We start from the raw sequence: 23,848 nt of genomic DNA on the forward strand, positions 1-23,848 counted from the left end.
TCCACCTTGTAAAAACCTTTCACTTGGTGAATTATTTCATAATGTCTTATATACCTTTCCTCAACGGCAACGGCCCAGCTCTGCCAACACCCGTTCCCTCTCACGCCCCGGCGCGCGCAAGTGGCGGTCCGGTCACTCGCTGCTCCAGTGACTCTCAAATAAATGTTTGCTATGAAGATACTCGTTTAAGTGTTAGTGCCCACGCGCACAACACCTGTAAAGGTAATTGTAAATCGAAATGTGCAAAAAAGTGTGGTAACATGGTCAAGCCATGTTTGTCTGGAAATTTTCTGTATTCAGTATGAATCGATGAGCGATGCAAATTACGTAACATAGTTTTGAACATGCGTGCGCACAAATCTAGCAACAAAGCCCCGACGCTACTCGTTAGTCTTCGTAGGCCGCGCAGCGTTCGTCCAGTGGTCAATACCGATTTGTAGCCTACAGGTGGGATAAAATGATGACGCTTTTGAAAGAAGTGCTTTTAAGCACTTCAGTCGAATGGTGATATAGCGTATGCAAATATTTTTGAGCATGCGCGCACGCAAATTTTAGCAACAAGAATCTCCACACCAGGCGTTGCAGTCTTTATAAGCCGTGCGGCGTCGTCCTGGCGGCTAACATTGAGCCGCGGCCAACGGGTGGACAAAATGGTGACGCTTCTGAAAGGAGTGCCTTTGTACATTTCAATCGATTGGTGATGCAAATTATTTCAGGTGGTTTGGAGCATGCGCGCTCGCAAATCTTAGCAACAAAATCCTCGACGCCAGGCGTGACAGTTTCTATACGCCGCGCGGCCGTCGGCCCAGCGGCTAAAATATTGAGCCGTGGCCAACGGGTGGATAAAAGATGATGACGCGCCTGAAGTGAGTATCTTTGAAGGTTTAAGGACATCAAATTTTAGGTTTTAAGATAATCTGCGCGTACATTTTACATGCGCCCATTTTTAGATTGCTGATAAGATCAAATCGGTCCTTACAGCACTGCGTTGTGGTGCTGGAATCTGGTGATGGAACTGGGGGAGTAAAAGCATAATCTTTATTGTTCGTGTTGCTGTAACCGTTAATTGGACAGATGGACCACGGCGCCCGCGTCCTGGCGTCACTTGCAGTGGCCAATGCCGTTCGGTTTTAGGGAAGCTGCAACCCAGACCATCACAGTCCTTGCTCCCGAGATTGCCGGCACGCATGTTGAAACCTTTTGATGTAATTTGTTTCGCTAATCGATTCTGTAAAATAATGGACGTTCTCAAGCAAACATGAAAAGACCTTGTTTGTTCTTGAACTCTTCTCGATCCACCATACTCAACAATAGTGCCCCTTATTTCCTTCCGTGCAAGGGTAGAACACTTGACGCACACTTCCGTAGAACACTAGGGGCACATTACTGCTCCCGGTCTAGTGTTGAAGGCCCATTATTTCCCATCGCGGTGTACCTTCCAGCCGCCATTCTGGTGGCACGAGGCGGGATCTCCTGCTCGATCCGGAAGCCCTGATCGGATACATCACATCACCTTGTTCTCCTCCCTGATGCGGAAGGTTTTCATACACGCGCAGTTAGCCCCAGGTCAGTATAGGAACCTCCATTAAGAGTACATCTGATCGCCGCGGGTGGCCCAATCATTGTCACATAGACTACAATGCCGGACTTTTCTGTTCTTTTTCAGAGATATTGAGGATCCCTTAGACGTAGATTGTCGATCAAAATGGGGTCCCAAATTTGCATTGACATGGCGCTGCAGTCTCCATAGGCCGCGCGTCGTCAGTCCCGCGGCTGTGACATTTAGTGATAGCTAATGGGCAAGCAAAAAGATGACGCACCTCCAGGAAGACAGCTGGCGAACTAGGTATATCGATATGCATAGCTATGATAGTACAAAATAACGCTAAACGCAACTTAAATTTTAAAAGTGGGGGAGTAGTTAACATTGCTGGCCTCCCATCTGGAGAAGTGGTGGGGGGGGGGGGGCACTGCCCCCCCCCCCCTCCTGTTTCTACACTCATGGTGTGGTGCTGGCAACTGACATATCTACACCAGCGCCATCGAATACACACAGTCGCGCTCTTTGGGTTCGATTAGACGTATTTTTCATGGGCCGTCGTATTCTGTTCATCACTCTGCCGTTGGGCCGGAGACCGTGAACAACGCGACCTCATAGAGTGATGCAAACAAAATGGCGCACGTCGGCCGATAAGCAATTTACAGTGTCGAGCGACAGCGCTCCTCAGTACTGTTGTGTGCACTTGGTTTCGCCCTAAGCGCTCAAGTAAAAACATTTTACCTTGGCCGTGGTGTTCTTGCAAATCGCCCCTGCATGCGACAACCCAGCATTGGCCAAAATTCAGTGATGCGATGTGGGTCGATCGACCGAACAAAATCGGAACAAAATCCAACGAGTGGGTTGTGCTGTCAGCTGATAGCCCTATAATGGCGTCATCGAATGCACACACGCACTCGACGAGCGCGATCATAAGCATTTTCGCGGCCCACCGTATTCTAGTCATTCTAGCCATAACCATCTGGCCTCTACGGGCAAGCCGACCACAAACAGCAATGCGCCGTGCAGGGGTGATGTGAAGCACAAAAGGTCATGCCGGCCGATGAGCAGCTTACTTAGGCGGCAGAAAGCGTCAGTGTCACAAAATCATTATGTGCACGTGGTTGCACCCTCCGCGCACGCGTATAAATATTTTGAGCTCGGCATCATATCTTTGCAAATTACCGTTGAGACCGGCCTGTTATCATTGAGTGATACTCTGAGGGGAGTTCAAACGAATCCAATATTTAACCTAGACGGAGACGTTCGATTTACTGGCGGTAGTCCTATACCAGCGCTTTATGATGCATTCAGCCACACTACTCGCGCGTGATTATATGTATTTTCCCGGGACGCCGTATTTGAACGATGGTGGAAGCACTCCCCACCGGCAAGGTAACTTGTTCACCGGCCGACATGACATCTTTTGTTCAGATGACCCCTTGACGTCGCATTGTTAACTCCGGCCGGCCTGTAGGTGAGTGATGCCAAAAAACGGTGGCCCGGGACAAATATCTATAATCGCACGCGTAGAGAGTCACTGTGTGCATTCGGTTGCACTGGTATAGGGCTATCACCTGCTAACACAACCCTCTGGTTGGATTTTGGTTTCCATTTTTTTGGTCGACCCTCGACCGTGTATCACTCAAAGCTGGCGGATCTCCACGCGGCGCGACTTGCATAGATCAGGCGTCCAATTAAAAAAAAAAACATGGACTAGTGTATATAGTACGCAACCGGAGCGATTTCTAAGAACACCCTGTGCAAGTTTTAAAGTTTTGCTCGTGTGCGGAGGGTGCGACCATGCACCGATGACATTAGGAAGCAACAACGGCCGGGAATATAAATCGCTCATTGGCCAGCATGACCTGTTTGTTTAAATCCCCTCTTGATAGCGTATAGCCATTTGCGGTCTACGTTCCCATATCCAGATGGCTAGAATAAGGCGACCAGGGAAAATACTTATGGTTCCGCGAGAACAGAGCGACCGCGTGCATCCGACATCACTAGTATTGCGCTATGACCTGACAGTATGCCGTACGTCTCCGACGAGGGAGTATGTTTTATTCGTAGAAGTGTGTATTCATTCCAACTGGAAATCACTCAATGTTGGGGGGGGGGGGGGCTGAGCGGACAGGCGCTATGAAAAGATCCCATACCCAATTCAAAATACTTTGACTCGTGCGCGGAGGGTGCAAATATGCGCAACGAATGACATCGTGGGGTAATATCGGCCGGTAAAGTAAGTTGGGTATCGTCCGACATTACTTCCTTGCTTATCCCACCGTTTGACGTCGCATTGTTAAAAAGAGCGTCCCACCTTTGGGACATGTGATTATTTTCGAGTCCAAATTACGCCGTCAACGCTTTGAAACGGCACTGTGCTGTTCCCTGCAGTTGCGACCACCGTCGTCATGACAACACCGTGCGGACCTCTCCTGGTGCGAAGAAAGAACGTTTGTAATTGGCCCAGCGGGCAAGGGCCTGTTACCGAGAAATTTGTTGGTTGAACCTCGAAACAGTACATCGTATGCATGCACCTGTTGCCAACGTCGGAGTGCGCCTAGAAAAGAGCAACTGTAGCTAACGTCATGGGGGGGGGGTCAAAGCCATAGTACAACGTTTCGTTGAATTCGCGGGATAATAGCTTCATCTCTGAACGTGTTTTTTGCAAAACAGTATGTTTCAAGCTTTCGGAGCATTTATTACACAAACATTTTTTGTCATTAGTGTGTTGCAAACCACACAGAGTACACACGTCGGAAAAAGCAAAACAAATGAAGTGTATTTCAAAGTGATAAGCATGGAGGCAAATGAGATTTCTCCCACAGGATCGGCTGCTTAAAACCGAGATTCTGGGTGATTCAGAGCGAGTTCGAGAAAACTAGCATTAGTGACCAAATTGCTTAACGGTATTGTACTGGAAGCTGATGTTCCTATGCCAGAGCTATGCGGTGTACATACTGGCTCTCTTCTGTCGTGATTGTACGCATGTTTTGCTATCTGCGGCCGGCAAGCAAACAGTGTGATAGCCAGCGTGCGGCGACCGATGAAGAACGGTGATAATCGTGCGCGACTATTGTGACTGTATTCTATAGCGCGAATAAAAAGGCCAGCGTACATGACAAGACGATTTGCTACGATCTGCCAATAAAGAACGCGTGCGCCGTCAAGAAAAATAGGCAATTACTGAGCGCCGATTTGGACACCTGGTTGATTCAGGACACCAATTTTTAGTTTCACCCCCAGGCCGCATACCACCCAACGCCGGCGGGCTGCTGCGGCGGTGATTTGCGAAGATACCATGTGGGATCTGAAACACTTTTGCCCGTAGTTATTGTGCATTGAATGTTGACGCGTTGACGTTGAGCGTTGACGTTAAGCGTTCATATGAAACATTCTCTTGAAGTCCACGAATATGAAATGCGTTATGCTTTATGCTTCGAATATGAAACATTCCCTTTAAGTCCACCATGCTAGCAGGTATCTGATGCGCTTCCAATGCATGTCGAACTATAATCCCATTCGCAGTTAAACGCACACTGGGGGTCAAAGCATGCCGGACCGTGGTCACAACCATTTAAACTGCAGCCCCCCGTACCTTCAATGTTGCAACCATTGCCAAAGTAATGACGAGCGCGCAACCGGACTGCAAATCAAAATCAAATCAAATACCCATCTAACGCGCTGTTGATGTCCTGATTTACCTAGTTCAGTTATATTGGATTTACGGCCACAATAACTTTGAATAGGCATCAGTTTACCGCTTGCAGTACCCTTTGTTCTTTGAAATCCGCCCACGCGGTTGATTCGCTCCAGAATTATGCAAAAGGGGCGTCCAAGGCGTCCGCCGGCTAACGCCACTTGGCAACTATCTCGGCAACTGCCGCGCCCATGAACGCAAAGGACATGTACCTCCCGTTGGTTTCCGAGTCCTAACTGAACTTAAGGCAAAGGAAAACCAGGCTGCTGCACTTTCCTGTCGGGATACAAGCGTAGCGCATTCATCTATGTGTTACGAAGTGGGTGTATAACCGTACGAGCCACGGGACAAACTAAGTTGAAGTCCACGCGGGTCTTTTTTGAAAGCCGACCGGTCTAATCCCCCGCGCACCTAACACGCAATAACGGAAATATTTTGCAATTGGATCATTTGTAGTCAATAGTCATTAGCGATAGATGTTGGGTTACCTTACGGTAATGTTCATCCGTGGGGGCCCCTGTCGCACATGTTCGTGTGAAGCTGCGGTAAAAACGCGTGGCCGTGACGTCAGAGTGACCGGTCATAATAAATGTCCACACAGGCGACCGGTTTCAACTGAATGAGGCAAGCTTCTACAACCTTATAACCGTTTTCAATACTCCTTAAACGAAACAAACACAACACTGAACTGTATTTCTAATCAAGCAGATACTATCTTCACATATTGAGATGAAGACGATGAGGAGCAGTAATCGTACCAGTGCAGGCAATTACTAGCTTCAAACGACCTTCGAACGGTCACACATGGAACTGAATCGGAAAATATGAGCATATGAACGGCCCTCGCGCGCCCAGTCCAGACACGAATAAAACATACCGAGCTACTGCTCCACCAGCCACGCAGCGCTGCGAATGGACAAAGCATAGCAAAGCCGAGCGAGTCGCCGGTCGCTGGTCAGTATCTCCACCCGCACGCGCCAGTGTTCCGTCCCGCACCAGGGCCACCCGCCACCGGGCCTGGCTTTGTACACGAGCCCGCCATCGGACGCGGCGGGTGAAGACGCCGCGCAGGGCGGGAGGCCGGGCCGCCCGCGCCTGCCCGGCCGCGGCGGTCAAGAGCGCGTCACGGCGGCAGCGCGCCCGACGCCATGGGCCACTCGCAGCCGGCCGGCCGGCTACGAGTGGGTGGCGTCGTCCTCCACGAAGTCGTACGCCTCCTCGCGAGTGACGCACACCACGTGGGACACCTGCGGGCGTTGGGAAAGGGCATGTGACGGCTGTCGGTCACGGCACGCAGCGGCCTGACACACACCACGTGGGACACCTGCGGGCGTTGGGAAAGGGTGTGACGGCTGCCGGTCACGGCACGCGACGGCCTGACACACACCACGTGGGACACCTGCAGACGGTGGGAAAGGCGTGTGACGGCTGCCGGTCACGGCACGCGACGGCCTGACACACACCACGTGGGACACCTGCAGACGGTGGGAAAGGGCGTGTGACGGCTGCCGGTCACGGCACGCGACGGCCTGACACACACCACGTGGGACACCTGCAGACGGTGGGAAAAGGCGTGTGACAGGTGCCGGTCACGGCACGCGGCGGCCTGACACGCGCACGCGCCTGTCGGCCAGTTCAGAAGCACGGCGTCCGTACCGCTTCCGCATATAATACCAGTCAACATTTATAATGTGTTTGCTGGCTTATACCAGATATATGCTGAGTAACATCAGCACCATACAGATACGGACTATATCAAAGAATGCGGTCGTCTAGCACGACTATCAAGCGTCCTTCAATGGCAGGCGGGCCTTCACTCCTGGGCGGCTGTCGGCACATCGAGGGCCCGGCTCAAGTCTCACCTTATTCCTGAACTTGACGCCGTAGAACTTGTTAGCGTGCTCGAGCAGTTCGGGTCGGAAGGTGGTCGTGATGAACTGGGCCTCGGTCGCGAGCTCGTGGATCATGTCGGCCACCGCCTTACGGTGCGTCGCGTCCAGCGCCTGATCAACACGCGCTACATGGTCAGAGCTCACGCAGAGGCACAAGACAAGTGTGCAGACACAGAGCAGACGAGCGGAGCACAACACACACTGGACAGCCTAGTCAGGCTTACGCGCGTTCACTGTATAGACGGGCCCAGAAGAACAGTCGCACATCCGATATGAAAACAACAGTTACCAGAGAGGTGAACAGAGTGCATGCATAAACACAGAACACAACAACAAAGGTGAACAGAGTACATACACAAGTGCACAACACAGTTGTGCAGGTAAACAGAGCACATGCACAAACACAGAACACAACACATGAACAGAGCACACATGCAAATGTAGAGCACAACAGCACAAGTGAACAGAGCACATGCACAAACAGAATGCAGCAGCACAGGTGAACAAAGCACATACACAGACACAGAACACAACCACACACATGCAGAGCACACAAATAAACACAGCAAATGCAGAGCAAAGCAACACAAGAATGGATAACATACACGAACACAGAAAACAACAGGGCAAACGCACAAAGCACATATACAAACACACAACACACAGGTGAATGTAGTTAGGCGAACAGAGCATATACACAAACGTGGAACACAACAGCACAGGTCAGCGGCGAACGCGCAGTCGCTGAACAGGACGGCGCGCGGAGCACACACACACACACTGAATCGTCCGGACCCCGGAGCCCGCTGCCAGACACCCCGCCGCCGCCACCCGCTCCCGCCAGCGCACCTGGTCGATCTCGTCGAACAGGTAGAACGGCGCCGGGTCGCACTTCTGGATGGCGAAGATGAGCGCCAGCGCCACCAGCGACTTCTGGCCGCCCGACAGCTGGTTCATCTCGCGCATCTCGGCGTGCTTGCCGCTGAACGACACCCGGATGCCGACGCCCGTGAACGAGTCGACGGTGGTAGCGCGGGGCTCCTGTCGGCCGCGGGGGAGGGCGTCAGCGGCGGGTCGACGCGCTCACACGCGCGCGCCACGACACTCCCTCGGCTGGCGGCCGTGACGCTCTTCGGCTGTGACATTGCGGCAGGACAGACATGGAAACCAGCCCATGCCTGGAGCAGCTCGCTGCCGAGACGGGGATTGTGTACGATGAGTCTGCTGCAGCAAGCAACTCCTTTCCAAAGAGCGCGAAGTCGACCTGGCAGTGTGCGTGAGTCAGCGTTTTCTCGCCAGTTCCACCCGGCCCCCCACGGTCACACGCTCTCACCGCGTCCTCGTCGTCGTCCTGGTCGGTCTTCATCACCAGCTGCGCGTGGCCCTGGGGCACGAGCTTTCCGAACACCTCAGTGAAGTTCTTCGACACCTGCTTGAACGTGAACTGGATGGCCTCGAACTTGCGCTGCTCCAGCACCGACATCAGTTCCATGATCTTGTCGTAGCTGGAGGCGCAGCAGGTCACGTTGTTGTACACTGGCAGTCGCTTCAGCAATGCATAGTTGTTTTACATGGTAAAATGACCGCCAATTTTAGCTTCATAGCATATTATTAACCCCAGCCCGACGAAAACACTTCCACTCTGCGTCATTGCATGCGGACGATGAGCACCCACAAGAAAACTGAGAAGTAAAGACGGTAGGACACCAAAAATTGTCTCTTCTCCAAAGGCAAAATGATGATACCAACCACCAGAATGCTTAGGTCCTATGGGTGGTCACAACATAAGACCAAAGACAGGACATCAGACAGTAACAAAAAACACCGGGCTACCTTGTGATAATTACGCGACATGACCTACGACAATGCTCTCCATTGTCTTCTAGGTGTTCAACTAAAGGCACTAGATGTTTCAATCCATTGCCATCGATTTGGATGTTGCTGCAAAAAACCTCAAGTTGGGAAAAAAGAAGCAGTGTATGACAGTTTTGTCTCCGTTTAAACCAAAAGCCAAGCGACCAGGACGCCAGCGTCGAGTGCGGTAAGCAAGCACTGATCATACACTCGAACGCAGAGGTACCCACCCTCTATTTTGCTGATCCTTGCGCTGCATCAGCTTCTCCTTTTGCTCACTGAAGTGTACAAACTGGTCCAGAGCCTTCTTGTTGACATGGCTGTACTTCTTCAGCTCACTGTTGGACTGCTCTAGTTTCTTGAACAGCTGCTTGGAGCTCAGGTTCTGGTACTTGTCAAACGCATCCGATGGCAGTGAACCCAGCTCACGAATCTTTTTTGTGCACTCCTGTATCTTGTTCTGCAACACGTTTTGCCTGGAAGCCATCTTCTCCAAATCCTTGGCATCCTCGTCGATACGTTCCTGCACTTCCTTCTCCTTGGTCTTCCACGTCTCCACCTCCTTTTGTGCCTCTTTCTGCTTCTTCTGCAGTGAGCTGACCTTCTTCTCGAAGTCCTTCAGGTTCTTGCTGACGTCGGCAATTTTCTCCTCGGAGCGCTGCAGCTCCGCCTTGCTGTGCTCCAGCTGTCGCTTTCTGTCTTCTACACTGATCTCCTGCAGCGCCTGCATCAGCTCGTCCTTGCGTCGGTTCAGGTTGTTGGTCAGCAGGTTCTCCAGCTTGTTCTTCTCCGCCTCCAGCTTCATACGCAGACTGAACGCCTCCTTGTTCTCACGGGTCAGGCGGCGAATGTCGTCGTTCAGTTTGTCCACCTCGTGCTGATCCTCGACCGAGAGCGTGGTCATGAGGTCCTGGTGTAGTTCCGACTCCAGACCCTCCTTCGTGCTTTGCATCGCCTCCAGGTTGGCGCGCAGCGTATTCAGAGAGCGCTCCTTAGGCTGGCGCGAGCGCTCGATGCCGTTCAGCTCCTCCTTCATCAGCCGGATGTCGGCCTTGACCTTGTCGAACACGTCCTTGGCCTTGCTGTTCTTTGTCTCGGTGCGCTGCATCTCGGAGACGATCTTGTTGATCTCCGACTCGGTGCTGCGCAGCTGGTCCTTGAGGGTGGAGAACTCGTCCTCCGACTCGGTAATCTGCTGCATGAACTCGCTGCGCGTCTTTTGGATCTCCAGGACGGGAGCGTGACGTATTGAAGTAGCCGCCCGTTAGCGAGCCCTTGCTCATCACCTGCAGGCCAGAAGGCGGACGACGCGTGACGTCATACCGAGGGCAGCCAGAATACACGCCAACGACATGGTCTGTACGGGGTTCGACTACGCAACCATAGCCAATATATCACCAACTATGCCGTGCATATCCCATGATCATCCAAGCCATTTGGAAAAGTACATAGCTGTACTCGCCAGGCAAAGGAAGTAACCTAGAAACAAGAGTAAAGGAAACGCTATCACGGCCGTCCCACGCACGTATTCCAGGGGCTGGTGCATTGTAAGAATCCCACATCGAGGCCGTAAACCGACCGACCAAAGCTGACTATCTAAATCGAGGCGGCGGCAACAGCGCGCTTCCCCACACGCACCGACATAATGGCGGGAACGTAAGCTTCAACGGACCTCACCGATTCTGCTCTAAGCGCACCACCTGGTCTCTGAACGCGAGGCCGGAGAGGGGACTGGTCTCGGGCCGCCCGTGCACCACCCCTCGTCTGACCTGGTCTCCGTCCATCGTGACACAGTCGAGCCGGTTGGTCTTGGCCAGCTGGGTGGCAACCTCCAGGTTGCGGCAGATCAGAGTGCGGCCGAAGATGTACTTCAGGGCCTTGTCGTAGCGGTCGTCGTAGTTCATCTTGCTCACCATCGGAATCGCGTCCTGACCACACACACACAACAGCGTGAGCCACGAGTTCGAGCTGCGAGCTGGCATTCGTCCAACTTTGCGCTATATGGAAGCAAACCTGGCAGCTGCTATGCTGCACAGGCTCCCCCAAAGCACATCTACCAGCCTCAACAAGGTTGACAATGGACAAAACACCCAATCATTTCTCCTGACCTAACGGGCACTCCTCCGGTGAAATGGTTACTTAGAGTACCGTCCTCGTCAATGGCGTTATTGTTGGCAGAACGTGTCGGCCGGATATTCCTCGGGTCGTTGTCAGGCGCTACTTGGCCCAACCAGGCAGCCGAAGTTGGTGCTGATTTTGTCATGATGTTGATGACATATGCTTGCTATGACACATGTCGGCGGTCGCGGAACGGCGGACCAAAACGCCAGGCAAACAATAACACCATCCGCCAGGACAACTACCATACTTGCTTTCACCTGTACACACCTCTTGCCCCAGACATTCGGGAAAACTGAGACGCCGCCCTTTCAAGAAAACACAAACGACGGACGAGGCGTCGATACAAAGGCGTAACATAAGTACGCGTATTTTCAACATTGCTGGGTACCGTCCGGCAACTCCGTGACAAACAGAGGCGCGAGAGACGGACGAGAGGCTGCCTGCAGCACGCCCATCTGGTCTGGCGGGTCCGCCGGCCGGCGCGGCGCCCGCGGCGGCCACTCACGTTCGTCTGCGGGTACTCGATGTCTCGCACGGCCAGCCGGTTCAGCGGCATGAAGGTCACCTCGCCCGGCAGCTTCTGCTTGTTCATCTCCTTCAGGATCTGCGTGCCCACCTTGTCCGAGTCCACCACATGGTGAAACAGCCTGGAACGCGCGCAGTACACGTCGGCATACCCCGGTAGCGAAGACGGCATCACTGGAGCGACGGCAAGGGGTGTCGACGCCATGACACGTGAGCGTCATGGGAAGCCTGTGTGTGGGGTTTAACAGTCTACTACCCGCATCCTGCACTAGTCGATTAATGCTATATCTTGTTGATTATTGGTGTTTTAGAGCGCATCGACCACAATGGTCATGCTGCGACCATATACATGTTGCATCGCTTTTACATGTTCTCGCGCGTTACATATTACGTACGCACGCACGCATGCTCGCACGCACGCACCCACACATTATATATATGTATATGTATATAATATATATATATATATATATATATATATATATATATATATATATATTATATTTCTGTACTATACCCCAGCAATGCACTCTGCTCCCAAGAGATTGGTGTTCGTGCTCCCATTCGACCGCGCCCCGTTGCCCGCTCGCCATCCGCGGCGGCGGCGGCGCACCGACCTGTTGCCGGCTGTGACCTCGACGGCCGTGTAGATGGTCTTCTCGCAATCGAACAGCTCGATCACGGGGCCGTAGTAGGCGCCGGCGTACTCGGCCCACTGGCCGCCGCGCTCGCGGAACGTGTCCAGCACCTTGCGCACCGAGTCGCGCCCGTTCAGGATCGGCTTGCCGGCCATCGAGCGCAGCGACTGGTCGGCCCGGCTGAGCTCCTCCTTCAGCGACGCCAGCGTCTGCTGCAGGTTGTTCTCCTTGCGCCAGAGCTCGCTGTCGGCCGGCAGGCGCGGCGCCCTCGTCAGACGGCGTCAGCGGCACGCCCGGCGGCCGGCAGTTTCGCCCGACCCGGTGCTGGTCCGACTTTGCGGGCCGCCGGCGATCTTGTACATTACACACAAAAAACGTACAACAAATGGGGAACGGGGGGGGGGGGGGGGAGGCGACGCCGACGAGACGCAATACTGCCCCCGCTGATAGAGGGTGTGAGTGTGGGTGGGGGAGGGAGTCAAAAGCGCTTCCAGTGGTGATGCAATGTCGCCAACCGCGGCCTCCCCCCCCCCCCCCCCAATTCATGTGGTAGCTGCCTCTTTCACGGCCGTTGCCACCGCGCCACGGCATTTCTGCGAGGTTTTAAATATAATAGGGACCCTAACGAACAGATTGCACTATTAGCCGCAACGGCATCACGAAACATTTTTCATGGACGCGCCATGACAAGTAACGGCGGCATGGACCGAAGACCCCCACGGCAAAGTATGTAGCAATCTGTTTCTGTATTTGCATATTATTCTGATTTTATTCACTGCGACTTTCACTAACACGCCACATTTTATTGTCGATTATTGAGTGTTGGCTGTTAAGTCGCTTGAGTCGAAAAACTGCTTTTTGGAACGCGAGTTTTCTCCACGAAGTCACCATCTCCATCCAGTCAAGTCACGCTCCACAAATTTCTCCAATGAAACCCAGTTTTGTCATGAGCAAGTGAGGCCTATCACCCGTCTCCGTCAGCCCCTTACGGCCCGGTATGGACAAGAACCATCAACAACTCTGTCACACATACACGCACATAACCAACTCTGTATAAAGAAGATAAGAGGTAAAAGCTGAAGCATAGATTGAAGCAGCAAGCAACAGAAGAAGCAACAAAAGAGCATGCACATGGGAGATGCTGAACCAGGAGGATCTGGAGGTGTAGCCCATGCCCGTCTGACGGTTATAAGTACCCCCTCCCTCCCCTCCCCCCCCCCCCCCCCCCAGATTACGGAATATCCCCAACTGTTCCAGACAGGCCCAACCAATTTGCAGTGCCTGCCAGATGATCATGAGAGACGCAATCACGACGGGTCAGGTTGCATAGTTGTGACGTCAACACGTCCCTCCCTAGACTGTCCAGCACTCGCCGCACGCAAGAGCAGCAGGCCGCACGACACCTGCATGGCGGTTTACTGCGCAAATCAGGCAGGAAGTGCAGTTCCTACGCAAAGTGAGCCATTACTATGTCGCTTTCATTCAACTCAAGCAGCCCATGAACCCGGGGAAATGCAGTTCCATGAACGTAGCGAGGTTTCTCACAACCTCCACACAGCAGAGCTGGATGAGCAGCCGGCTAGCGAGGATGGAGGACAGGACAGGTGAGGAGTGGCTGGACCTTCTGGAGTCCACGGCCCGGCCATGAGCTCTCTTCAGCTCGCCTTCTCGGCGAATGTACTCCTTGATCTTCTCCCAGGTTTCGCCCACATGCGCCTGGGAGGTCTGCGGACCAGGACGGGCAGTGAGGGACAGTGAGGGACAGTGAGGGACAGCGAGGGACAGCGAGGGACAGGACGGACGCGTGGCGTGGCGGCCGGCGTGCCTCCGTCCACCACCGCCGGGCGGCTTGGACAGGCGAGCAGCCGGAGGAGAAGCAGGCCGCTGCGCTGGTCTCACGGCTACGGAGCTGGAGCAGAGCACGCCACGGCCGGTGGTGACGCGGGAGAGCTCAGCTGCTGCGCCCGTCGGCCGGCCGCCGGGGGGAGCTGGGTGGGCTGGAAGACGGCCGGATCAGGAGCTGCACCGGCAGCGCTGCTGTGCTGCGCACGCCCACCACCGGCATCGCCAGAGACAGCAGCAGCCCACGCACAGCCGCTGGGGAGGCTCGGGTGAAGTGAAAAATAACCACTTGGCATTTTCAAAACCTACATATGTTTTAAGCAGCCCACGTGTGGGTATTGGAGGGTTTGCTTTTAAAAATGGCTTACGTACATTTTCCCTTGTTATGCTGCCCTCCAAGCTCATTGATAACGCAATTTACCTGGAAAAGAAGCCCAAAGCAAGGATTCCAAACGACCGAAAAGGTCATATTAGATTATACCAAGTGTAATAGTTTTGGCTCCATAACCATACGTTCTTTTTCGGGGCGAGAACTCTTCCACCATGATGGCACTGGAATTGAATTGTCTACACAGGGTTTTCTGTGATTTCTGTACCAAACTTTTTCGCAAAATGCTCCCTTGATACCACAATCCCGAGTAACGCATATACTTCTTGTGACAGCAGCATTCTTCCCAGGGCATCTCGCAACGTACGCAGCTCAACCTAGGATGGTTGGGGGGGGGGGGGGGGGGGTAGGAGGGGAGGGGCGATCTGCTTATCAGCGGGCAAACTAGCAAACATCTTGTTTTCGTCCAGAATTTCGGCCCATTCTCCGCAGCCCCCATTCACGGGTCTCCTTCTCACGCCTACCCTCAGCACGCCGCACGCAGCACGGCGCTCTCCACAGCACGTGCGTGCCAGCACCGCTCACCGGACACCGACGGAGAACAAGACTCGCCGCGTATGCCGAACGGCAGGGCTCTCTGGCGAGGCGCCGCCTGACGACGGCGACGCCGCCAGGACGCTGTGTGCGGCCATAAGAGAGCGGAAGGAAGCAAGGCCTCCGGTTTGCAATGCGATGCGGGCTTTTAGCTTCCCATCGACGACATACGATGCCTGCGTGTAGATAAATCGTAGTCTTTTCTAAAGTTTCTGAAGTTGCCAGAGTTTTGTTGCCCCGATGGTCTAGGGGAAAGACACTAAACTCGTAATCCAGCGGCATTGGGTGCGGGTCTCAGAGCGGATGCATTGTTTGGCCCGACTGAAATGGAAAGGCCAGCTGGCAACTGGCCAACGAGGGTCAACCCTGGCCCGGGACAGCCGGGTCGCAGCATTGTGCAGCACTAAAGAGCTCTGCATTTCTGTCTGGCGAAAGGGTGGAGGCAAAATCATCTGTTGAACTAAAGACACAACTAGGTAGGCTGAACCCAGTCACCAGTGAAAACCATTCGGAATAAGTTACTAAAAAAGTCACCTCACCTCAATATCAGATGTAACGGTTAGCAAATGTTGATTTAGAGTTCTCCAGTACAATACGCAGGTCCCTTAATCCACACAAACGAATGCGTTGCGCCTTTCATATCGTGCTGAATGTGGTGAGATCCCATACAAACCCATCAGGGGTTAAGTGCACCTTAACTGGGCTCTTGGGGCTTGATTTACGCTCATTACGCAGCGCGGAAAGCGAAATAAAATGCTTTCCAGCACATCCGATGTGGGTTCTTCTAAAAACATGTAGGTTTTTGGAATTACCGAATCGATTTTCGCTTCACCTCAGGTGGACGCCCCCGGAGCTGGCCATGCAGCCGCGTGCGCCGCCACCCTGGGCCGACCACCGGAGCATGCTGGGACGGGGATTAGCGGGACATCGCACCGCAGCCCGGCGTCTTACTTTCGCTCGCTCTGCAGCTGGTCCTTCCGCTTCTTCATATCGTAAAAGCCCTTGTTGTGATCATCGATGCTTAAGCGATAGCGGTCCATCTCGCCTGTCATCTCCTTCGAGGACGGCACGGCGGCGGTCAGTCAGTCGCTGCCGTGCGCCACGGACGTGCACGACACGTGTCGCCGAGCGAAGTCCCGCAAACGCCCGTCACCGCCGGCGCGCGGCGCACCGCCCGGCCAGCGGCACGCGGATGGTGGCGAAACAACGGGAGATGAAGGCCGCTCCAATAGTGGCAAGCTAAAACACGCCACCGCGGCAACGTCTTCTGACAATTGACTTTTAACATCGGCTCACGCGTAGACGCATCGGCGCAAGTGATCTAGAGAACAGCGGCGTTGCCCTGACAAAAGGGAGAATGCTGCTCCGCAGCAAATTTGAGCTACGAGACCGGCAAAGCTGGCTGAAAGAAGTGCCGCCAATAAACAAACGCTGACGCATCCCGTCTTGTGGACATCATCATCAGCATTTGGGTAGCATTATTCACCAACAAGTCATTGGTCCGAGCGTTAAAAGTCAACAGAATACCGCAGTCTGTCCTGCGGTCGCCGGCCCCGGTCTGGCGGCGGGTTGTGCGGCCGGCGGACGGCACCCTCACCTCGATCCGCTTCTCCAGCTGCACCTTCTTCTCCGCGTCCCGGGTCAGGTCCTCCGACAGACGGTCGATCTGCTCCTTCTTGTCCTTGATCTGCTTGTTGAGCGACCTGTCCGGCACACCGACGCCCCGGTCAGCGGAACGGCTGCAGACCCGGTCCGTACAACGGCGGCCGGTGGGGTGGGGACAGCGCACCACGCCGGCACCACAGTCGGCAGAACGGTGGCCGGTGGGGCGGGGACGGTGCACCACTCCGGCACCACAGTCGGAAGAACGGCGGCCGGTGGGGGGAACGGTGCACCACGCCGGCACCACAGTCGGCAGAACGGCGGCTGGTGGGGCGGAGACGGCGCACCATACCGGCACCACAGTCGGCAGAACGGCGGCCGGTGGGGGGAGACGGTGCACCACGCCGGCACCACAGGCGGCAGAACGGCGGCCGGTGGGGGGAGACGGTGCACCACGCCGGCACACAGTCAGCAGAACGGCGGCCGGTGGGGCGGAGACGGCGCACCACGCCGGCCCCACCACAGGCAGAACGGGGCCGGTGGGGCGACGGTGCACCACGCCGGCACCACAGTCGGCAGAACGGCGGCCGGTGGGGCGGGGACGGCGCACCACACCGCAACGCGATCAGTGAAGCGGGAACGACGGGGCGGGGACCACACCCACACCTGAGACACTTGCGCTATACCCCGCGACGCCTCACGTTTTCGCGCCAACAAAGACGTGTCCTGCACTGTTCAACGGACAGTGACGCACAGAGAATCAAGACAGCACATGCCGTGTGCTTCTAATACACCAGACGGCACTCCTGACCCCAAGCTGGTTCATGCGGTCACCAGAGCAATGCAAATAAAGTAGCAGCGTTTATTCGGCTGCCAGCGTCTCGCCCCAGCAGCAACGGCAGCCGTGCCGACCGGCGGCGGTACCCACTTGAGCTCCTTCTGGATCCACTGGTCGCGCTGGTCCTTGGACGTGAACTGACTGCCGCGACCCTGCTTCGCGTACAGCTCCTTGCGCTTCTGCTCCTTGAGACCGAGCCTGCGGCGGTCGGAGGACGAGCGATGACCCGGTCGGCCAGGCCACGAAAGCACACCCCACTGCGGCACTCATGGCGCCAGGCACGTGCCATGGAATAATCCGACGGGGCGGGCAGAAATAATTCAGTTATGGTGCAGGACACGGCGCATTATGCAGACGTCCACCGCTTCCTGATAATTTTTCCCGGTTGAGTTTTTGAGCTCCGAGGTGATCTGGTCATGGTGAGTTTTTACAGCCGGCGGCCCCACCACGAACCTAACGGCGCAAGGATATCCTTCCCGGTTACTTAACGGCGTACTGCGCCGCTCCCGCTCAAGGATTGGCACACAGTCTCCCCTCTCCCCCCACCTCCTGTCCTGTCACCCCACGGACTTTCTGGAGCATTCCCCCCTGCGACAGCTCCGTAACACGGACCCCTCCCTGGTGTGACGGCGCCGGCCGAAAGCCGCTGCTGAACCCCCTCCCCCGAGGCGGCCCCACGGCCGCACTCACTCCCGGGTGCACTCCTCTTCCTTGCGCTTCATCTCCTCGTACTGCGGCCGGTTCTTCTCCAGTTCGGCCTCCTTCTGGTTGATGGTCTGGCGCAGCTTGTCCAGCTCCTGCTCCGCCCGCTCCTGAGGAGACGAGACCGCACAGGTCACGTGAAGCCAGGTTCCAGGCAGACCACACACCCGCCGACACGGCATACTGCAGCGCACATGCAGCACCCAATGACGAGCTTCTGGGCTCGCGCCAGACAGGCCTGCGCTCCAACCACGCACGCGGTACCATTGGACTTTTCGCCGCCCGAGATCTTGTCGGGCAGGTCACGGATGGTCCGCTTTAGCCGAATGCTCACCTTGGACTTGTTATCGCCCATGACCTCGTCCGACAGGTCGCGGATGGTCAGCTCCAGCCTAGTGCGGTCCTTCAGCAGCTGCTGGTTCTCGGCGTTGTAGGCGTCGCGCTCCTCTTTGGCAGAGCCCACCTTACCTGCGGACCAGACAGGCCGCGTGGCAGGTCACAGCCGTCCAACCAGCTTCCACCAAACGCCATGGAGATAAACTATCAGTGCCTCGTCACCGTTCTCGCATGGCGAATGACGCAGTGAGTTATCTGATTTTTTTTCCTGTGTACCGTCTGACAGCTAGTGGCGTGATAAACAATGTATCTAAAAGTCAACTTCATGACTGTCCCTACAAAACAGTAGTGGCTGTGCTGATGAGATGCTTGTCGCAGAACGAGACCACTGGGCAGGATAGGACTCAAATCAGGAAACTGCCCTTGATGAATCTACATTAGTGATATTAATATGCTCAGTGGTTAGGAACGTAAAATGGGGTATATATATATATATATATATATATATATATATATATATATATATATATATATATAATTAAGATGTGCGACGGGCTGACGACCAAACACGCAAACCATACATACTTTTCACATCTTTCAGTTCCTTGGCGGCGGTTTTCGCCTTCTCTTGGGCGTTCTGGAGTTGAGATTTCAACTTTTCTTGCTCCTTTCCAGAGTTGTTCCGCTGGTTCTCCATCTGAGTGGAACAGAAAAAGTGAAACATCATATTTGTCACAAGAAGACGGATTGCAATCGTTCTTCAATGCTCTAGTTCCACGGCGAATGACCTTTCGTGACGCGGTGATCAATTGGTTATGTTAAGTACTGCGGTTAAGCAATGCAACCTTTGTTAACTCGCCATGTTCTCCAAAGGACATAAAAACAACAGGACCAAAAGGCTTAAGCAGTGACAAAGACGACGACTGTATGTGACTGACGTCGTCCAGTTTCTTCCTGTTGTCCTTGAGCTCGCGGTCGTGGATGGTGTACTCGAGCGAGCGGCGCATCTTGTCCCACTTCTGGTACTCCTTCAGCTCCTCCTTCTCCTCCTCCAGCGCCGAAAGCCGATCCTCGATGGTGCGCAGAAACTCTTCGATCTTCTCCCGCTTGCTCTCACACTCTGGCGGTTGGGAGCATCCAGCCGCGTCAGACCCCAGCTTGTCCACGCCATGGCGCAGCTGCTACTCAAATAAAGACACGCGCTCTCGCGCAGGCGAACCGCGCCGCCCACAACTATCCGACGTCAGGGATAATGGCAAGGATCGACTTCAATATTTGCAACACGCCGGGGCGTAATGACTAAATGGCACCTGCGTTACGTGGTAACGTAAATGCATACCCAGAGTACGGAAAAACGCAAGGCAAACAGACACTGTCACAAGTAACAACATATCAACAAATATAGCCATGTAAGACAACTGAACTAAAAATCACATTCATGCACACAAGTACACATCAGAACGAAATACGACGCAAACCAAAATAGCGCCGGCAGAACACATCCACGAATAACGCATTTATGGACAAAATAATAACATTGTTGTGACCCAAAATGGATGCATTTGTGCCAATCCAAGCAAGTATAACTCCTAATATGCTTCATGGAAAGCTTTTTAACGACTAGTCCAAGTTCAATTGCATACGCAGACAACGATCCTTGGCTGAGCAGATCAGCAGCCAATTTCGTGCAGTGGCGCCAGCGGCGGTACCTTTGAGCAGGACCTTGGACTCCTCGCGCCGCTCGTCGTAGACGCGCGTGCCGGCCACCTCTCTCAGCAGCTTCAGACGCTGCGAGTCAGGCGCCGTCGCCATCTGGTTGATCTGAAACGGCGCCCCATCCACATGAGCCCCAGCCGGGATGGGGCCGTCGGCAGGCTGTCGGAGACGCACGCACGCACGCACGCACACACACACACACACACACACACACACATACACACAAATACACACACACACACACACGCACACACACATACACACACCGACGAATACAACTACCCCCGACGGACGCTATACGCGGCGAGTCGTCGGCGTCCACAGCATCGTCCAAGTTTCATGCGGCGTCCAAACGGCACAGCAAGCGCTCCCGCCGGCCAGCTCACCTTGCCCTGTTTGACGATGTAGTACGGGTTGGAGCGGGAGAAGCCGGCCGACTCCAGCAGGTTCATCACGTCCGATTTGGGGACCACCTTCTTGTTCAGGAAGTACTGGTCCTTCTTGGAGCCGATCACGCGTCGCAGATAGACCTCCTCCTTGTCGATCTGTGGGGAGGTAGCAGGCTCGCAGACCCGTCGCAACCACGGGCTGGGGATGATGGCATCACCAGCGCCACCGAAAACACCGCGAGCGGCCGCGCCCGTCTCCCCCCCCCCCCCCCCCCCTTCCCTGCCCCCGGGGAGCTCCGTCAGACGCGTCGGCGCCGGGCCACACAGGCGACGACCGCCCACTGGCGGCCACCAGCGGTCCGCCCGGCGGGACGGAACTTACCGGCAGTCGGCCGTCCGAGTTGTCGAAGATGATCTCGACGTAGGCGGAGATGACGCGCGGTCCGGTGCCCTCGTGCAGCAGCGCCTGCCGCTGGTCGGGCCGCAAGTGCGAGAACTCGTCGCTCAGCACGAACTGGATCGCTGTCGGCACGCAGACGAGGGCGAGTGCTCGACCGGTCGCCGCGGCGGCTGGCTCGACCGCGGCCACGCGGGGCGCTGTGCCCCGGACGTGGTATGCCATATCCCATGCGCCACAGTTATTGCGCGTAAAGCAGCACGTGGCGCGCTACGAAGGACAGCGAAATGCCGACTGCTTGTCAATAAATGTTTCACGGCGTACTAATGACACACTGAGGAATGTTCAAAACCAACATCAACCGATTGTCGTTCTGGAGGCTCACGGAGCCAACGCACTTACGCCCAGCGAGAAGGCAGCCATATCTAAAAAATGAAGGCTACGCTTCCGCTGAAACCAAAACTTACCATAGAAGAAGTTGCTTTTTCCAGAGCCATTTCGACCAACTGAAAAGCAGAATATTTCGTAAAGATACTTTCATAACGACGCTCATATCAAAGGTTGTGACACAGGCTCAATTACATAGGCAGGTAGGTGTTGCATTCACAGCACATCCAACTGGCTGGATGATGAGGTCTTATATCATTATGTATATTTATGCCAGGAGGTATTATTCGTGGACTTGTCATGTACGCAGCACAAGTGGCTACAGCAAAGATGGTAAAAAGCAACAACAATTGACGGTCTGATGTCCAGCAGACAAAATACTGGTCAATACAACCAAATTAAGAGGAAAAACGTCCAAAACTTACCAACAACATTGTGTCTGTGGTCAAATGGCTCTATGACGGTCTGATCTCTGTAGCTTTTGAAGCCCTGTATAATAATCTGAAACAGGAAATGGTTTGCTGAAGCAATGACCCGTGAGGGCACGATGGACCTCATCCAATGTGGGCAAAGTGGTAAGTGGGAACAGTATAAGTCGTGCTGGCCGTCCAGCGGGCTATCAGGTTACGGGCATCAAAAGACCGCGCTCCTGTTTTTTTATGAGCTCTCTAAACTTTTCATTTCATAGTACTCTTTTCGCCAAACGCACAGCGCAGGTTGTGGTAACATTTGCGCGTACGATGGGGTTAACCTTTGTGACGATCCAGGACATATATCCCCGTCTGTCAAGAGCCAGCGTCGGTCAGTGTGCGTCAGAGGGGGACGGGGGGGGGGGGAGGGGCATATTTGGCATTTAGTAGCGAGACATTTTTCGTACATGTAGGAGAAAATAGTTGCACCATGACCAAGCTGTCAGAAACATCTAGCAAAACGCAAACTACCATGGACATAGCGCCCCACAAACAACTGACGCAGACATCACAATTTTAGAAAAAAAGATTGTGAATATAAATGCCCTGTGAATGATTGGGGTGTGATTTGCAAACAAATGCTGTCAGTTGGAGGCGGTACTCTCCCGACACCAGAAACGCAAACTCTTCGCGCTGCGTAGCACGCAGAAACCACAACTAAATTGTTGCATGTAATGTCTTGAGGGTGGAGCAACACGCACAGACAAGGCAAGGTATCCAGGAAAGTTACCAGCTTACAGAATGTAACCAAGATCCACTTCATACTGCCGAGACAGGCAACAATGACCTCTCACGGGTAGCAACACTATCAAATACAATGAAGTCCCTGCTTCTCGCAGACAAACAAGACCACACCACTGGCCTTTTTCGGAACTCTGAACCATCAGGCATGGAAAGGGGAGAGGGGCATAGCAAATATGGCAACCAGACACCAGGTGGTCAATATGGTCCCAATTGTTGGTTCCATATGCAGCTTGTGCCTCATGAAGAGCATTTACATAGTCTGTGCTATGTCTTAAAAGCAAGCACCTGCATAACACCTGGCATTTATTTCCAGCATAATCCCATGCCATTTCGCTGTAAGACTGATACAGAAACACATGAGTAAAACATACAAGCAAATTTCAACACAATGCAAACATGCCATAACAGAAGTTGTCAGGCATTTACACTAGGTATACTAAATGCATACAATGAAGTTGGATGCTGAAAAATGACATGAAAATAGCCCTGCCTATGGTAATGGTCAAATACATTGAACACTGCATACCTGTTTGATGTACATGGCTTGTTTTCTTGTTGCTTGCAGCTGACACAACTCTGACAAGGACAGTGCCTGGCTGTAGTCACCAGAAGTGATGCTACCTGACAAGAACACACATTATATCATCATATTGCCATTTCCAAGAAATGATAACAGGAACTTACATAAGTCCTGAAATCATGCACCATGAGCTTCACCACACAAACTTGGCATTTTTACATTTTTTTGGTAGAACCACATTCTGGGCTTTTCTACGACCAACACATTGTGCCTGATGGTGCCACAGGTTCTGGGCTTTGAACCGCATTCTGGGGTTTCCAGAAAAAAATACCATTGGGACAAAGAATCATGTTACTACATGGCTATCCAATTGCAAAGGTACAAATCCCAAATTGTCCTCACACAAATGTCAAATTTTCTCTGACATACCATGAATTTGGACAGAATTCTTGCAAAAATGTCCAGTTTCCAGTGTTAGCCTCTTGGCTCTGGGATGGGAGAGGGCACAGCATGTGTTCAGGTACTGAACAGGGTATTGCACCAGATTTAGGATTGAGACATAAATGAAGTTTTGGTCAGCTTCTAACAGACTTTGTACAATCAATTGCCACTATCAAAGACCTGCCTTGGCCAGCCTCAGTTGCTGCTGTTGGATTATAAGGCCTGATGTGCTGGTGCTGGGGCCTGGATTCTGGTACTGGGGCAGTATCCAT

At 53.8% G+C, this 23,848-nt stretch overlaps 1 protein-coding gene and 1 pseudogene across 1 annotated transcript; one reads left to right on the forward strand and one right to left on the reverse strand.

Moving 5' to 3' along the window:
• The window catches only part of LOC119096540 (structural maintenance of chromosomes protein 3-like), a 21,503-nt pseudogene extending 16,108 nt beyond the window's left edge, over positions 1–5,395 (forward strand).
• A 519-nt stretch (positions 5,396–5,914) lies between these two features.
• LOC119096716 (structural maintenance of chromosomes protein 3-like) lies at positions 5,915–23,156 on the reverse strand. The gene is given in 22 exon segments (XM_037219614.1): positions 5,915–6,487; positions 7,103–7,243; positions 7,982–8,173; positions 8,466–8,637; positions 9,217–10,217; positions 10,219–10,272; positions 10,756–10,914; positions 11,613–11,754; positions 12,250–12,513; positions 15,986–16,089; positions 16,632–16,737; positions 17,565–17,672; positions 18,165–18,286; positions 18,511–18,644; positions 19,098–19,209; positions 19,451–19,632; positions 20,222–20,333; positions 20,615–20,773; positions 21,000–21,139; positions 21,482–21,520; positions 21,827–21,902; positions 23,142–23,156. Coding segments are annotated over 22 exon segments (3,606 nt in total). The 3' UTR covers positions 5,915–6,415.
• Positions 23,157–23,848: the final 692 nt, after the last annotated feature.

This window comes from Pollicipes pollicipes, unplaced genomic scaffold, assembly GCF_011947565.3.
Source record: "Pollicipes pollicipes isolate AB1234 unplaced genomic scaffold, Ppol_2.1 Scaffold_4295;HRSCAF=5057_pilon_pilon_pilon, whole genome shotgun sequence".
NCBI lineage: Eukaryota > Metazoa > Arthropoda > Thecostraca > Pollicipedomorpha > Pollicipedidae > Pollicipes > Pollicipes pollicipes.